The 17,778-nt window shown below is 44.3% G+C and overlaps 1 protein-coding gene across 5 annotated transcripts in view; it reads right to left on the reverse strand.

Annotated features, from left to right (window-relative positions):
• Positions 1–17,778, reverse strand: part of CNTLN (centlein) — a 342,196-nt gene that overhangs the window by 293,300 nt on the left and 31,118 nt on the right. For all 5 annotated transcript variants that reach the window (XM_075931520.1, XM_075931519.1, XM_075931523.1 and 2 more), the window contains exon 2: positions 2,461–2,549. In XM_075931520.1, coding sequence (XP_075787635.1) covers positions 2,461–2,549 — 89 coding nt within the window. The remainder of the gene's footprint in view (positions 1–2,460; positions 2,550–17,778) is intronic.

The raw sequence follows: 17,778 nt of genomic DNA on the forward strand, positions 1-17,778 counted from the left end.
TCTTAAGACTGAGCCACGCGCCGAAAGAGCTCTTGGAATTGCCTGTAATTGTCCGGCAGAGAAGCATTGGTTGGGAATACTGCCTCATCTGGAGAGGAGGAGGAACAATCTGTGGTTGGTGTTTCCAAAAGCTGTCCCTCCTCCCACTCCGACTGTTGGGTCACCGTTGTGAGGTGGGGAGGTTAGCTGGCAGTCTTGGCTCCTTTGCGTTTCCAGAGGGGGAAAAGGGAATGGTAAAGAAAGATCTGATCCCGATGGGCAATGGTAAGTCTGGCACTGGTAATGGTAGGCCGAGGAATGCACTGACCCAGAACGACGATCATAGTGGCGATGCGAGTAGTATGGCAAGGAGTGTCTGGATGACCTGATATTGTTGTATTGTCTGCTGTAGGAAGGAGGCGGTGAACGTGTTGGGGAATAAGGATAAGAGGGGGAGCGGCTATAGGAGGAAGCTGGAGCGTAGGAGCGTAGTGTGTAATATTCTTCCTCGCAGGGGCGCGATAGACGTGAATGCCGTGAATAAGAACTGCGCCTGTAGTAATGGAGGTTTCTGGGACTGCGATATCTGTAAATCCGCTGCACAGGTGAACGATGTTGAGGAGGTGACGGAGAGGGTCCAGGAGAGAAGATTGGGAATGGGGATATGCTGCTCCTGTGACCCCTAGTCTCATCTTGTGCTTTTCTTGGTGCTGGTACTGGCGCCAGCTCTGTCAGTACTGCTGTCACATCTCTTGGTATGTCTGGCTGGAGCCCCTTATCAAAGAGTATCATTTTAAGCTGCATTTCGTGGTCTCGGCGTGCCCTGGCTGTAAATTTAGCACAAGGGCACTTTTGTAGTATGTGCTCGTTCCCCAGTCACCTTATGCACGCGGCATGGTGATCTGAGGCTGGCATTGTCTCGTGGAAGTGGGAACACTTCTTGAATCCTGGCGAGCCAGGCATAGCAGATTCATTTTCCTTCTCTTTCCTCTCTTTGATAGTTCTCAGTTTTTAGTTTGTTGGATTTTTTTGCTTTGGCAATCAGCCAGTAACAGTCTAGTGGGGCTGCAAAGCCGCGACCTGCTGATGGTGTAGATTGTATCCATACACTCATCACTTTTCCTTTTCTTCTTTTTTTTTAACAACGAATTTGAACAAATAACTTAAGAGGTTTTGAACTATTTACAGTGAACGAAAGGAGATCGTCGTCTGTGAGGAGAGGAGAAGGGAAGAGCTCCGTTCACGGCCAAGGATGGTCGAGAGGAACTAGTGGGAGCCGGGCCGCGCGCAGTGGACCAACCGCGCAAACGGTGCGAGACGCTGTCCGTACATGCGCAGCCCAACTGACAATGGCTCTTGAAAGGCTCCAAGCTGCAGCACCAAGACAAGCCCAACCCCTTCCATGGAGCACCCACGGGGACTACTTGAAGAAAAATTGTTCTCCTTGGCCTCCAAGGATAGGACAAGAAGCAATAAGCTTAAATTGCTGCAAAGGAGATTTAGGTTGTATATTAGGAAAAACTTCCTAACTGTCAGGGGGTTAAACACTGGAATAAATTGCCTAGGGAGGTTGTGGAATCTCCATCACTGGAGATATTTAAGAGCAGTTTGGATAGACATCTATCAGTGATGATCTATACTGTGCCTGGTCCTGCCATGAGGGCAGGGGACTGGATTTGATGACCTCTCGAGGCCCCTTCCAGTTCTAGTATTCTATGATTCTATGTATGTACAGGCAGTCCCCGGGTTACATGGATCCGACTTACATCGGATCCCTACTTACAAATGGGGTGAGGCAACCCCGCACTAGCTGCTTCCCCCCAGCAGACCAGGGAGACATGAAGCTAGCCCCCCCACCCAGCAGACCAGGGAGCAGCTTTTCTCAGCAGACACCTCAGCTTGAGAATAAAGGACTGAGGGAAGTGAGGTGTGGGAGAATAAAACTGAGCTCTGGAGAAATGTTTGACTACAGTTTCCCCTACAATATGTACCAGTTCCGACTTACATACAAATTCAACTTGAGAACAAACCTACAGTCCCTATCTTGTACGTAACCCGGGGACTGCCTGTGCATTTCATATAAAGACTGTCACTGACTACCATTCAATCTAGAAACAATTAGCAGGACTTTAAAAAAAAACAAAAAAAACACCAGCACTACCAAATGAATCTAAAGGATGTGAGGATAAAATCCTAATAGATAAAATTAGAAACATTATTGAATGCATGAAGAGCAATCTGGATGAAACACAGAGTTTTAGAGTTTATTTAGATTTGTTAAAAAAGAAGCCTCTCTCAGGCTATAGGTAGTCTTGACAAAATTTGAATATACGATTTTTACAAATTCAAGAACCTAAATAATTTCATAAGTGTAAAAGCAATTGTAAAAAAATCTTAAACACTAAACCATGTGACAACAAACAAAAGAGACATTTAGCATATTTAATTTTAAGAAGTCATACAGAAAGTCTTCAAGCTCACCTTTCCACTATCATGCTCACTGCTTGTGTAAGATTTGGATTTGCCACCTGGAGGCGTTTCCACAAAGACCACACAAATTCTTTATCAGCCTTAAAAACACAAATAAAGAAAAAAATACAAAATAAGTAAGTTCATCATGCAATTTTTACAGAACAAGAAACAACTAGTATTGATATTCAAAAGTTAAATTGTTAGGAATTATATGAAGAATCAAGTGACTTCATTGCTCAGGATAACCTATTTACTTGCTTGTTTCAACAAAGATGTCCAGTTTAGCCGAAATAAACTAATTTAAAAGTATCAGCACAGAAATGGTAAATATCTTTCTAAAATGCTAATCTTTAAGTCTTCAGTGATAGCTTTCATTCTTCCTTCAGGTCTAGATATAAAAAAATTGCAATTCGTTCCTTTAACAGAAGGGCAAGTGTCAACTTCCAAATTTGGTTCCCTGCAGCCTGAAGGTAAGTGTGGCACATCTGGTCATAGATATCCCCTTGAGACTGTCACTTGTGCTATGTCTAGACTATGCAGAAGATTCAAAAGAGGATATGCAAATTCTGTGGGAATTTGCATATCTTCTTCCGATCTCACTGATCTCACCAAAAGTAGTCGGGCTACAGCTTTTTCAAAAAGCTGCATAAACCTCATTTTTTGAGGAAGACTGGCTTTTTGAAAAAGGGGGGGTGCCGAAAAAGCCGCGTTCTGACTACTTTCACTTTGGAAAGCTCTGCTTTCAAAAGTGTGATCAGATTCTGCTTTCAAAAGTGAGATCCTCTTTCAAATCTTTTGCGTAGTCTAGATGAGCTGAAAATGTGTTGAAATACCACCGACTCTGCCTACCTGCCCTCTGCGGTTCCTCACCACCCTGTCCTGCTAAGCAAGATTTTCTGGTCTCCTTCAGCACTGGCATAGAGTTGGGGTCATAGCCAAAACAGAGTAATACAGACACTGAGATCAGATCAGCCCTGGGAAGGTTCAGTTAAAGGGAATTGACACAGCACCCAGGTGCACAGCCCCAGTGGGACAGGAACTCCATATAAATCCATCTTACCCTGTGTAAAGTTTAATGCAGAACAAGCTCATAAAACATTCACCCCCTTTATCAATGGGAGAGAGCTGATCTCCTGCCCCCAAAACAATAATTTATAGTGGGTTTCATAGTGATTTTATTAAATATAAATAGTTACAAATAATTACACAGCTCTTTCCCAGTTTATGTTAAAAAGAAAACCATTATGCTGAAAACACAAAAGCAACACAAGTTCCTACATGCTTAGTAAAAATACAAGAAATTAACCATCCATCCACATGAGGACTCTGGTAATCCAACATCCATTCCAACTTTTCAGCAAGAATAGAAGTCCCTTTATGACCAAGGGCTCTATCCATTTCCTGAAACAAAAGGAAGACCATGAGTGTGCATAAACTCTGTCTTTACACATCCAAAGGCCTTTCTTTATCTCTTGGTCTGTGGAAAATACAGTATAAACCATTATCTGCAAACTGTCCAAAGAGTGGAACCCTTTCAGGAGTTGTTTATGGTCTTAGCAACCCACTTTCACCATTCCCCATTATTTTTAGTTCCTGGAGGAGCTGTGGACACCCTCCTTGAGAAGAGATTCATACATAAACCATTCATAAATGTAATACAACTGTCCCCAAAGATACTGAATGGAGTTGCAATATCCATCACCGTGATTAACTACAGCAGTGGCAGAAATGGTCACCACAATGGTAAGATATTTTCCAACAGATTACAGGATATGCAATGTTGGTCTTTTAGCCCAGTAATTTTTTATTCCCTCCCACTGCAGTTTTCTTTTTTGAGTGCATCTACACAGCACAGTTATTTCTAAATAACAGACTTATTCCAAAATAACAATGCGAACATCTACACATCAATCCCGTTATTTCAAAATAATTTTAAAAAACTGACAGTTGAAAATTACTTGTTCAAGATTATATAAGGTGCTAATGGCTTGAGGTAAAATCAGAAGACATGAGCATTCTGGGTTCCAGGCCTTTTTCTTAACGACTATTAAAACATGCCTACTTCCTCTTTCAAATCCCTTGGTCTTCCGCAAAAATCAAAAAGGGAGGGAAAAATCAACTATCAAAATATTACAGTTGCTGTAAAATGAATTGTATCATTGCCCTAATGCACGAACGCATTTAAGTCATGTAATAGAAACTAGTGACCCAATATTATATCATACTATGATACTAACATTTGCAATTATTAGCTATTTCAAAATATAACAAAAGACATAACCATTTGGCAGTTTCAATCACAAGTTTTTCAAATTCAAGAAAAAAATCTAATCTAACAGATAAAAGCTCAAATCAAAATTTTGGCTGACAAGTAATATACCATATTTCAGCCCATTACAACTGGAAATATTTAGGAAAAATTATAAATTTAGGTTTATAATCCTAGACTATATGTATATAGTAAGCAATGTTCCCTCTAATCTTTTCCATCCACGGGCAAATTTTTTCCATGCGAGTACAGAATAAATTTTGTTATGTGCACTGAGATGTGTGAATGTGCACCAGCAGTAGAAACAAAACCTAGCTCTGGGCTCTCTGCTAATCAGCTGGGCACAATGTGAACCTCTCCTGAGCAGCTGCACTAGTGCACATCTTATAGGGAACGCTGATGTTAAGCCTACAATTTTGGCATAGATATTTTTATTAGAAGTCATGGGTAGGACACGTGCAATAAACAGTACATCACTGAAATGTACACAGAGCAATACACAGTCCATTGCCTAGTGCCCCATACCAAGGAGGACCCCAAACTTAAGATACAGGACACAAGCCTCATCCCAACTCAAATCCCACTGACCACCACCTAGGGCCGAAGTCTGAGCCTGTAACTTAGCTGCACAGGGTCCCTTGTAGTGTGGGGGCCACTGGTAACTGCCCTGCTTGCCACTAAGGCTTTGTCTACACTGAGAAATATGGTTGAATTTATTAAGGGTGATTTTCTAGCACTCAATTTTGTAAAATCGAAGATGCATGTGCTCACTATGCACGAGAATTCAATGTAGTTCGAAGTGCATCCCCAGTAGTATGGCTACCATAGACTTTGAGAGTGATGCACTGTGAGCAGCTATATCACAGTTCCTGCCACACCTCTGCATTCTGGGTTATGCTCCCAGTGCGTACTAAAACCAAACTGTGCAACAGAGTAGTTCTGGGTACGTGTCATCAGCATCCCAAGATGTACTCATCTCCTTCCTCCCGCCCTTCTTGAGAGCAACAGCAAACAGTCTTTTCACACCCTTTTTTACCCCTGTGCAGATATCATAGCAATGTAAGCATGGATCCCATCATGGATCCCCTTGAGCATCACAGCATTATGACATTAATATTAACCATGGTGAACCTCATGCTACAGTATGTCAACAGTGTATCCAGGGTCTGCCAGAACAAGGACAAATCTCGGGAGGCCATGAACATAGTCTTTGGTGAAACACTTGAGTTGAGCAACTGGCAAATGCCACCGGCATTCGGTCCTCTTGACACAGTGGAATGTTGATTCTGGTGTCGTGAGGGAAATACAGACTGGTGGGACCACATAGTTATGCAGCAGTGGCTACAAAACTTTCACATGTATAAGTCCACTTTTATGGAAGTTTGCAAATTGCTTTCCCCTACCCTAAAGTGCAGAAATACCAGAATGAGACCTGCTCTGACAGTTTAGAAGTAAGTGGCAGTAGCCCAGTGAAACCTTGCAATGCCAGACAGCTACCGATCAACAGGGAATCACTTAGGAGCAGGGAAACCTACAGTGAGGGCTGCTGTTATCCAAATAGTCAAGGTAATCAATACCATTCTGCTATAGATGGCAGTGACTCTGGGAAACGTGCAAGATATAGTGGAGGACTTTGCCACAATGGGGTTCCTTAACTGTGGTGGGGCAAGAGATGGAATATATATTCCTATCTTGGCACTTTCCCAAAGAGTACATAAACCGCAAGAGGTACTTCTCAATGATTCTGCAGGCACTAGAGGATCACAAGGGACATTTCAACATCAACATGGGATCTTCAGGAAAGATTCATGAGATCCACATATTTAGGAACTCCCGTCTTCTTTAGCTGTAAGCTGGAACTTTCTTTCCAGCCCAGAAAATTACCATTGAAGGCATTATAATGCCAATAGTGATCATTGGAGACCCAGCCTACCCTTTGCTCCTGTGGATCATGAAGCAGCACACGGGCAGGCTGGACTGCAGTAAGGAGCAATACAACTATAAGCTAAGCAGGTGCAGAATGGTGCTAAAATATGCTTTTAGGTGTTCAAAGGGAAAGTTTTGCAGTCTACTGACTAGGTTAGATCTCACCAAAAGCAATTCCCATTATGACAGCGTGCTGTGTGTACCATAATATCTGTGGGTATGTCTACACTACCACACTAGTTCGAACTAGGGTGGTTAATGTAGGCAACCGAAGTTGCAAATGAAGCCCGGGATTTGAATTTCCCGGGCTTCATTTGCATCTTGCCGGGCGCCGCCATTTTTAAAGCCCCGCTAGTTCGGACTCCGTGCCCGCTGCTACACGCGGCACGGACTAGGTAGCTCGGAATAGGAAGCCTAATCCGAACTACTTAGTCCATGCCGCGTGTAGCTGCGGGCACGGAGTCCGAACTAGCGGGGCTTTAAAAATGGCGGCGCCCAGCAAGATGCAAATGAAGCCCGGGAAATTCAAATCTCGGGCTTCATTTGCAACTTCGGTTGCCTACATTAACCACCCTAGTTCGAACTAGGGTGGTAGTGTAGACATACCCTGTGAGAATAAGGGGGAAAGTTTTACACCATGATGGGTAACCAAGGCACAGTGCCTAGCTAGTAATTATGAGCCACCAGACACTAGGGCAATAAGGAGAGGACAGTGAGGGGCACTGAAAAATTAAAGAGGCTTTGAAATAGGGATGTTAAGAAGCGAGTATTTAACTAATCATGTAGCCGATTAAAAATTCAATGAACTACACGATTAGTCAATAGGAGAAGGCACTCAATCCTGGCTTGCACCAAGTGCGGGAGCTACCACTGCTGCAGCTCTGCAGTTTAAATGTAGTAAGAGCCACGTGGTCAGGCAACCCGACTCCTACTACATTTAAACTGCAGAGCTGCAGTGGGGGGTATGTCCCAGACCCAGCAGAAGCCGGGACTAAGCCAGACTTGCTTTTAAGCCAGCTTCCCCCAGCACCGGCTCCTGCTCTTTCCCCCACCTCCCGCTGCTCCTTTGCTGCCTCTGAAATGTAGGCAGTGGGGGAGAGGGGCAAATGCGAGTAGTCAGCTCAACTACCTGATAAGCCTGGGCTTATCAAGTAGTCAACTAGCCGACTACTCACTTACATCCCTACTTTAAAAATGTTTTTTGAATAGCTAGACAGCGAAGTGGCAGTCATACATTTGCTCTTAATGAACTGTTCCCTGCATTAAGTGTGCTTGCCTGTAAACTCCCACTCCTTCAACACAAGCAATAAAGAGACTGTTGTTCAAAGGGGAGCAGGGACAGGGATGGAGCTTTGGGTGAGAGGGGAAAGAGAAAGGAAAGTGATGTATTGCAATACTCCTGTGCCACAATCACAGGTGTGAGAAGGACAGCCTTTTTTCCAGGATGCATCCCTGAGGGCTGAGTGTGAGGCTGCCCTTGACTCCACCCTCTCCCTGCATTCTAGGGCTCCTGGGAAAGTAGGCTATGGAACTTAGTGAGGAGGGAAGGTGGATTCAGAAGGGCTGGAGGGGTGCCTGTGCACGTGACTATACTGGGAGTCCATGGTGTGGGTTATCACATCCGCCATGACTGTCGAAACTCTCTCCAAATTCTTCACTTTGAGTTCCCTGCATGCTGTCCCATCCTCATGCTCCGCTCACATCTCCTGTAGCAGCATATTCCTTCACTCAATCACTCCCTGTCCAAATGGGCAGACTGCATTTGCTTCTTGAACATTTTCGCTTTCAGATGTGTGCAGGAGATAAATTGTCAAGCATAAAACCTAATCTCTTAACATAAAGGAAGGTCTGTCTAAAGACAATAGGGATGTGTTATGTACAAGGCCACAGTTAATAGCTTCCCCTGCTTCTTCCAGGTTGCCATGAGCTATATAAGTCTTCTCTGAAAGACACAGAGTGATAAGGAACAGATGCTGACTCAATGTGGCCAGAAACCTGGGCTGCATGCGGCAATGCTTTGTGCTGCAATGATATCAGACAACTTCCTGCTGGCTTGGCGTAGAAAGTTGGCCTATTGTGAATATAAGGCAGGCCTCCCAAAAACTTTGTGAGAGGGATTAAAGAATTCCTCTAAGAGAGCTTTATTGAGATGTACAGGGAGGATTCCCGCTCAACTTCCAGGCATGTTAACAAGCTGTTTCGAGGATTCTCTGATGTGTAAGCAGTGTGACCACCACAGATCATACCCAATTGCTTTAACCTACTTGTAGCATGATATAAAATGTGAACTCACCTAACGTGCCATCCCCAACATCAAGTCCAGCAGTGAGATGTCCTGGGAGGAGGTGAATGTCTCCAATGGTACAAAAAGGTCCTGTCTGTAGGTGAGATGAAATTCCTCTCTCACCTGCTGACCATTCTCCTCTTTCTCATCCACACTGTCCTCCATGCTGCTTCGTGAGGCTGCTTGAGGTGTGTCTTGGGAGGAATCCATGGTACGGTACCACATTCCACCCCCCAAGATCCCATGCAGCTCCTCATAGAAGCAGCATGTTTGCAGTGATGATCCAGGCTGTCCGACTGCCTCCTTTGTCTTCTGGTACAACTACCTCAGCTCCTTTATTTTCACACAGCACTTCATAGTGTCCCTGGCATATCCTCTCTTCTCCATGCCCTTTATGAACTTGGCATAGATATCTGCATTTCTTTTGCTGCTTCATAGTTTTGCCTAGACAGATTCCTCTCCCCCACACTGCAAGGAGGTCCAGGTTCTCCTGCATGCTCCATAATAGTGTTTGTTTGCGAACCTGGGCATTCATGGTCAAGTGTGCTGTTAAGCTGAGCTGCCTGCTCTGAGGTGTGCTCACCACTTTGGCCTCACAGGAAATGAAATTCAAATTTTTCCAGAGCTTTCCCCATGCACCTGGAGCGCAGCAGAGTTTAAAGTCCCGGCCAGAGCGGTCATAGCGAGGCACTGCAGGACATCGCCTGGTAGCAAACAACACAGACTTTCATAGCACTGTATCTGCACTACCTAAACTCAATCATGCAGGGTCGAATTTAGCATTACTCCCTGTGAAAAGTAGGAGTATCAAAATTGACTTTAACAGCCCTTAAAGTTGATAGAATTGGTTTGGTGGCATGGACTCATTGTTTAGAAAAATCAACCTAATACGGTTACGTTCAACCTAAAATGTAGACCAGGTTTAAGAATCATAGCCTTAGTGCATGTCTAAGCAGCATCACTAATTAAAGGCTTTCTAAAACATTAGAACTTAAGAAAGAGAAGCAACGTTCTTAAAATATTGGAAAAAGTATACTGAAAAGGAAAGGCTAAACCAAGGACCAGTATGCACTCAAATTTTACTTGTATAATTATCTCAATTAGGAGCATGATTTTTTATCTACATGGTTATACCAGTAAACTTACATGTAGATGCCGTTATACCAGTATAAATCGTGACTTATGGCAATAAAGCTTATTGCAGTATAAGCACTTTCATAAAGATCTAAGGTTATGTCTACACTCGCGGCACAACGCCATTCTTCCTGAAAAGTAATAGGTATAACGGCGTTGCACAAGAGGGTTTTTCTTGCGCAAGAAGGGGCAGTGTAGACGCTCCTTCTTGTGCAAGAGCCTCTTCTGAAAAAAATGGTGACTCATTAGGTATGCAAATGAGGCTCGGCGATATTCCACGCTTAGCCTCATTTGCATATTGCTTAGCCTCATTTGCATATTACTTGTGCAAGAAGCCGCGAGTGTAGACATAGCCTAAGGGTATGTCTACACTGCAAAGTTAATTCGAAATAACAGCCATTATTTCAAATTAACTTTAATAGTGTCTATACATGCAAACCGCTATTTTGAAATTAATTTCGAAATAGCGGAGCACTTAATTCGAATTTGGTAAACCTCATTCTACGAGGAGTAACGCCAAATTCAAAATAGCTATTTCAAATTAAGTGCTGTGTAGATACTTAATTCAAAATAGGGGGCCTCCAGCCCTTCCCAGGGAGCCCTGGTGGCTACTCTGGGCACAAGCAGGAAAACTTACTCTCCTCTCCCCCAGCCCCAGAGCCATTAAAGGGGTATACTCTGGCCACAGTGCCTGTGCCAGCTCCAAGCCTGCCAGCCCAGAGCCAGCAGTGGCCCCTGACCCGGTGGCCCCAAAACATAAGCCAGAAAGCCACTGGCAGCCAGCCCTCCACCACTCTCCAGGAGCAGTCTGCCAGCTCCCAGGAGCCTGACAGGGGCTGGAGAAGGCAGGTGCCTTCCTGGTCCATGGTGGAGATCATGGACCTTATTCAGGTTTGGGGGGGATGCCCCCAATGTCCATGATCCCTGCATTAGATGGAGGAATGTGGCCGTCTATGGCAGGATAGCTGCCAGCCTGGCCACCAAAGGCCACATGCGAACCCAGGAGCAGGTTTGTATGAAAATCAAGTTGGTCCGGCAAGACTCCCAACCCTGGACTCTGAGCTTCCCCTCCCCGTTTTTCCCCTTGCTTTCCCCTTCCAGCTCCCTCCTCTCAGGTTTCCCCCTCCACACGCCCACCTCTCTCTTCCTCTCTCCCACCTCCTTTTCCCAGTCTCTACAGAGGTTCATTCCCCCCCCCCCCCCAGTTTTGTTCAATAAACCCAGTTTCTATTTTTGAACATACGTGTCTTTTGTTTGAAGGAAGGGGGGTTAGGGAGGGGTAAAAGGAAGGACCTGAGGGATGAATGGGGCACGAGCCCCACGTGGGAGGACCGGGTGGCTCTGATGTCTCTGATGTCTCTGGGGGGTGGCCTCCTGGATCCTGACAGTCCCCCGATGTATCCTCCTGGATGTCAGCCTGCAGCAAGTGCAGCCAGACTGATGGCAACGACCCCACGAGATGCACCGGCATGGCCAGGCGCAGCTCTGGCTCCATGTGGCCTAATGCTGTGCTGCGGGCACTCAGGGCACTCCAAGACAGGACTGCTTTTCTGTCCCTCATCGAGGTAGACAAGCAAGCAGGGAACCCTGAGAACTGTCTGTCTAGGGTGGGGGTAGGGTCCCTTTAAGCACAGAGCTCAGTTAGCCTCAGGCAGCAGCCCCACACACTAAGTCCTAACCTGATGCCCTGCTGGCACTGGTTCCGGCCAGCCTTAACTTCAGTTCAGGGTCCACTCAGTGTGGACATGCTATTTCGAAATAGGTTTTGTGTGTAGATGCGTTAATTTGAATTAGCTTAATTCGAATTAACTATTTCGACTTAAGTTAACTTGAATTAACGCTGTAGTGTTGTAGCCAGACATGAACCCCATCTTGTTCCCCCTCCCGCCCCCCCGAGAGCAAGAGAAAGGCAGTCAGCCTTTGATGCCCTGGGAACGCAGGTGTGGTGCCTTTCCCTGACTCTACCATAAACAGAAACCAGACAGTAAATGGGCTAGCTGACGACTGCGAGGCCTCCCGTCGCCCTGATGGCTAGTATCAGTAATTGACACGCCTGCACTGTCCCAGGAGAGGAATCTTCGCCCATCACATACCAGAGGTGCCTATTGTCTGCATTTTCCCAGGTGTGAATTATGCTTTGCACCCTTCGTGGGAAACTTGGCATTCAAAGCCATTTTTCCTAATTGGCCACTTGAGACCTGGAAGAAGCCTACGTGACCCAAGGGGTATAAAGAGGGGTTGAGTTGCCCACCCCCTTTGAGCTCCAATCACCTACACCTGCTGGCAGGTACTGATTGTCTCCCGAGGTCCGTGGGATGCCCAACCTCGCCCTACTTATTCCCGAGGGATTGAGAGAAAGACACTGGCCACGCCAAGTCTGGAACGCAGGGGTGAGAATTGTACCTGCAATGTGTTTCTTTATGTGTATACTTTAATTGTCACTCTGTTATAAGTTTAGTTACTTTATTATAGTTTCTTAAGGCAAACTGCTTCATTTCTATTGTAAACTGCCTTTGGTAAGGTGAGTTAGCTATAAACTTTGGGAATAAGTGGGGTGTCCTCATTCACTTATACATATATATATATACTGAACCAAGTTTCTTTATTTTATTTTCTCTTTCTTTCTCCTATAAATAAGCCAGTGAGTGTCAAGCTTCTGACTTGAACCCGTGCTGCTGTACCAGAACCGAACACAAAACAAAAGAACTTCAGCCGGTCAAAAGGGACAGGTATAGGAAGAGCTTGGGCGTTTTGGATTGTGTCACTCCCAGGTGACAGATCCATTGGGGCACCTCTCAGCCTCCCCAGGCTGCCCGCTGCGAAGGGATTTCTGTATCCTAGCAGCTAAAATCTGAGGTGTAATAAGCTCTCCCTGTAAACTGCTTGGGGTGCCCGTCAACCTCCTCCAGGTTGCCCGCTGCAAAGGGACCCCGGTCTCAGCAGTTGAAGTCTCGGGTGTATAGCGCACACACACACACCGGGGCGTCTGAGAGCCTGTTGGCTGCCCTCTGCGACGGGACCCTGGTCCTAACAGTAAAGTCACAGACGTTCAACTATTTTTCGGGGCGCCCTCCAGCCTCCTAGGCTGCCCACTGCAATGAGACTTTGCGTCTCAGCAGTTGAAGACTTGGGTGTAACACACACGCACACACTGCCCTGACCATTTCGGCTGACAAGTGTAGACATACCCTAAGTCTCCACAATGGTGTGCAGATATACAGGTTGCACCTCTCTGGTCTGGCACCCTCGAGACCTAAATGGCCCCGGATGAGGGATTTTGTTGGACCAGGGAAGGTCAATTTTGGACCCCTGCCATCGCCTTCCACCCTCACCCCAGCTGCCGGCCTCCTAGCCAGCTCCTCACCTCTTGCAGCACTACGCACTGGGGCTCTGGGCAGCCACATGCACTGGGGCTCCCTGGGCAGCACAGCACACTGCGTGCTGGGGCTTCCTAAGCAGCCCCGTGCACTATTCCAGGGCTCCATAAGCAGCTCCATGCATCACGCACCGGGGCTCTGTGGGCAGCCCCACACGTGCCGGCGCTCCTAGCCCCGCCAGGCAGCCACACACCAGGTCTCCCAACCCCACTAGACAGACCTTCTGCCATGTGCTGGGTGGCCACACCACCAGCTCTCTGCGGGCAGCCCTCTGCCCTGTCAGTCCTTCAGGGTTCCTTACTGCTAGTCCTGCACCGGGAATCTCAGGTCCTGCAACATACATGCCGGACCATGGATGTTGCCAGACCAGAGAATTATGGCTGAGTGAGTTTCAACCTATAGTTGAAGTGGCAAAGCTTTTATATATAGCCACGCCCCAAGTTTTTCCATTCCATAACTATTTATGCATGTAACACCATAGTGCTCCTCTGATATGAAAAATATGCAATAAAAGTTAGAGGGGTGAACATGAGCATTTGATAAGGTCGTGCTTAATACACTGGAATAAGGCTATAGAGACCTAAAAATTATTCTTGGCTCTCTGCAGTTTTCCTTTGTGACCTTCACAAAGGCCCTTAATCCCTCTTAGTCTCCATTCCCCATCAACAAAATGAGGAAGACAACAAAACACTCCCTTTTGTAGTAGTACCCTTCATTGGTTTAGACTAGTAGCTGTTCACTGCAAAGATGGTACAATGTGTTTGTACAGTTCCTTGTATGATGTGGCCCTCAACCACAACCATAATGTAAATAAATCACAATTGTAAACACTGCTCTAATTAGGCCTTCAAACAACTTTAAAAAAAAAAGAACATTAAAAAAATAAAAGTGGGAGAAGGGTTTGCCATTTTTGCTTCTCTTGAAGTGCTATTCAGGTCTTATCTACCATGAATATTATGAATGACTTGAGCTCTAAAGGAAATAGGGCATTACAAGAAACTCAAAGCAGAGCAACTGAGATGGGAAGACATTTGCGGATTGTTTAAAGTCTTTGTTTACATTCATTTGTTTCCATCTACATCAATCTCTAAGGACGATTGAGGTAAATAGGATAAAACTCGATGAGGACATATGCAAAGTACTTCACATAGGAAGGAACAATCAGTTGCATACAAAATGGACAATGAATGTCTAAGAAGGAGTATTGTAGAAAGGTAGCTAGGGGTCATAGCAAACCACAATCTAAATATGAGTCCTCAGTGTAACACTGGGGGGGAAAAAAGCAAACATCATGCATTAGCAAGAATGTTAAGCAAGACATGAGAAGTAATTATTTTGCTTTACTCCACAATGACTAGGCCTCAACAGCAGTAATGTGTCTGGTTCTGGGCACTATATTTTAAGAAAGATGTGAAGAAATTTGAAAAAGTCCTGAGAAAAGCAACAAAAATCATTAAAGTTCTAGAAAATATTATCTCTATCAGAGAAGTCTGAAAAAATTAGACTTGTTTAGTCTGAAAAAGAGTGGAGGGGGCATGATAACAGGTTTTCAAGTACCTAAAATGTTGTTACGAAGAGGAGAGAGAAAAATTATTCTCCTTAACCTCTGATGATAGAACAAGAAACACTGGACTTAAATTAATGCAAAAGAAGTTTTAGTTTGAACATTAGAGGAAACTTCCTAGCAGTCAGGATGGTTAAGCACTGGAACAAATTGCAGAGGGAAGTTGTGAAATCTCCATTAGTGGAGATTTTTAAGAGCAGGTTAGACAAACATCTGTCAGGGTTGGTCTAAGTAGCCCTTCGTCCGGCCCTGAGTGCAGGGGACTAGGCTTGACGACCTCTTGATCTTCCTTCCAGTTTGATGTTTCTATTTAATGCCAACACTTTGGAGAGAAGTCATTAAATTCTGCACCCAAACCTCTTTGATTATGGATTGAGAGGAATATATATGCACAACTGAAACCCACAAGTATTACGGTAAATCCAGGAAAAGAGATCACACATTCATTTGTGGTGTAGCACTGCCTAGGGCTCCCAACCAAATTACATCTCCTATTGTGCTAGGCATTGCACAAAAACTGCCCCTTCCTCAGAGAGCTCACAACCTAGAAAACATTACCAAATGCAAAAGACAGATGAAGCAGACATATGGAAGTACAGCACAAGGATGAGTTGAAAAAGTATACTCCATTCTACTGCTTTTTAGCAGATTATTGTATTCTGTAGGTACCATGGAAGATGTAAGTCTTGAGGAATTTGAAGGAGGAAAAGATGATAGCTTTACAGATTTTGATAAGTTCTTCTCCCACATGGCATAGGAGCTTACATTCTCAATATTTCTAGTGCAGAAAAAGAGCCTTTCAATCCTTTTAGAAGGAAGAAAGGGCACATACTCCATTTTTGTTTTGTTTGGAAATTGCTTACAAGTCACCTTTAATTCAGCTGAATGCTGGAGTTCTGCTCCTAATAGAGAAAATGCTGAAAATTAGACAAAAAAATAGATGTTAATAAAGTTTCTAAATCCACTACAGAAAAGGACAATTCATAGTTAATGTACACTAAAAATTCCACTATTGCTTTAAGAAAAATTCAGTTCTTAGATTTCTAGCAGTCAAGTTCTGAGGTAAGAAAACAAATCAGATCTCAAATCTTCAGTAAAAGACTTAGCTTAGCATTATGAAGTATAGCCTACATTTAGTGCTCCAAAAAAAAATTCCTCCACAAAAGTACTAGATAGTGCACAGTTTGAAAGTACTATCCTGAACGGTGCACACTTTCACTTTAAGATGTGCCACAAATGAACCAGCTGGCCACTTCCAGGATAAAGATCTACATGCAACTAGCCAGCTGGATCAGAACACCACGTTCACATAGGGAAGTAAACTAAGAAAGGAATGACTACTAATACATATTATCAAATATCTTCCTCTACAGTGAAACATTAATGCTGCTTCAAGAAAATCTATTTCTTCTCCCCATGTCAGACCCCACTTTTGGACAGAGGGCAAATTAGTGCAGCATGTGGCAATACATACATTGTAATTTTCTCTTTTAAAGTATTCAAAAGCAAAGCTGATCAACATTTTTGAAAATTAAAAATTTCCTTTTTCTTTTTCAAAGAAAACCATCAATCTTATTACAAAGCTTCTATTTACAAGACTTCCTTTCCCTTCCCTCAAGTTTTCACCTTCAGGAGCCATGCCTTCTTATGCCTTGAGGAATTGCCTCTAATAAGACCCAATTTATCAGACTATAGAGCTCAAATTCAGATGATACATGGCAGTACAGTATATTGGTATATATGGTAGGTAATCAGTTGAACATGAGCTTCAGTTTAATAAAGGACTCATCAATTTAAAGGTACAACATAATCCTATGGTTGGATGTTGAAGCTAAACAAATTCAGAATGGAAATTAAGTGAAATTTTTTAACTACAAAGAATTATTAACCACAGGTACAATTTACAAGTTTTTTCCTAGAGATATGCTCTAAGAATTATGCTGGGAAAACTGTATAGCATAAATTATATAGGAGGTAAGACTAGATGATCACAATGATCTCTTCTGGCCTTGAAATCAATAAATCTATGTCTACCTTAATTTGCAAAGAGCCTGGAACAAGAGTTGAGAGATATCAACTTCCCAATTCATTGTAATGGATATAAGCTCAAATATCACAGAGAAGTGAAAGTTACACATGTGGAGTTTTTCGAGATGGTGTCCCCATGGATGCTCCATGCTTGGTCTTGGTGCTCTCCCGGCACCTGAATCGAAGATTTTAAAGTGTGCATGCGCAAGGCTGAGCATACATGATGCCAACTGACATGTGACGTGCCAGTAGGCACTGCACATGCACAGCCCATACCCTCCAGTCTCTTCTCTACCCCGGAGGTCTTCCAGGTCCAATGCAGTGGCGAGGAATGTGGGTCATGGAGGATCCACAGGAACACCATCTCGAAGAACTCCTGTTACTGCACAAGGTGAGTAACCTTCACTTCTTCTTCGAGAGGTTCCCATGGATGCTCCACGTTTGGTGATTAACAAGCAGTTTTGGTCTGCGGTGGCTGGGGCTTCAGAATATTACGGAAGGCTGATGTCAGAACTTCAGAGCCCAATGAAGTGTCAGCCATAGAAGAAAGTGCATAGTGCTTAGTAAAGGTAAGTTATGATGCCCACGTGGCTGCCTAGCAAATGTCCATCAGTGGCATGATGCGTAGATTAAGGATGTTAAATATAGATGAATTTACTAGTCAAGTAGTCAATGGAATTTCCACATCCCTCCTTTGAAATGAACAAGAGCCCCTGCTGGGGACTCTTGTGCATTTCAAAGGTGG

Source organism: Pelodiscus sinensis, chromosome 6 (genome assembly GCF_049634645.1).
Source record: "Pelodiscus sinensis isolate JC-2024 chromosome 6, ASM4963464v1, whole genome shotgun sequence".
NCBI classification, from domain to species: Eukaryota; Metazoa; Chordata; order Testudines; family Trionychidae; genus Pelodiscus; species Pelodiscus sinensis.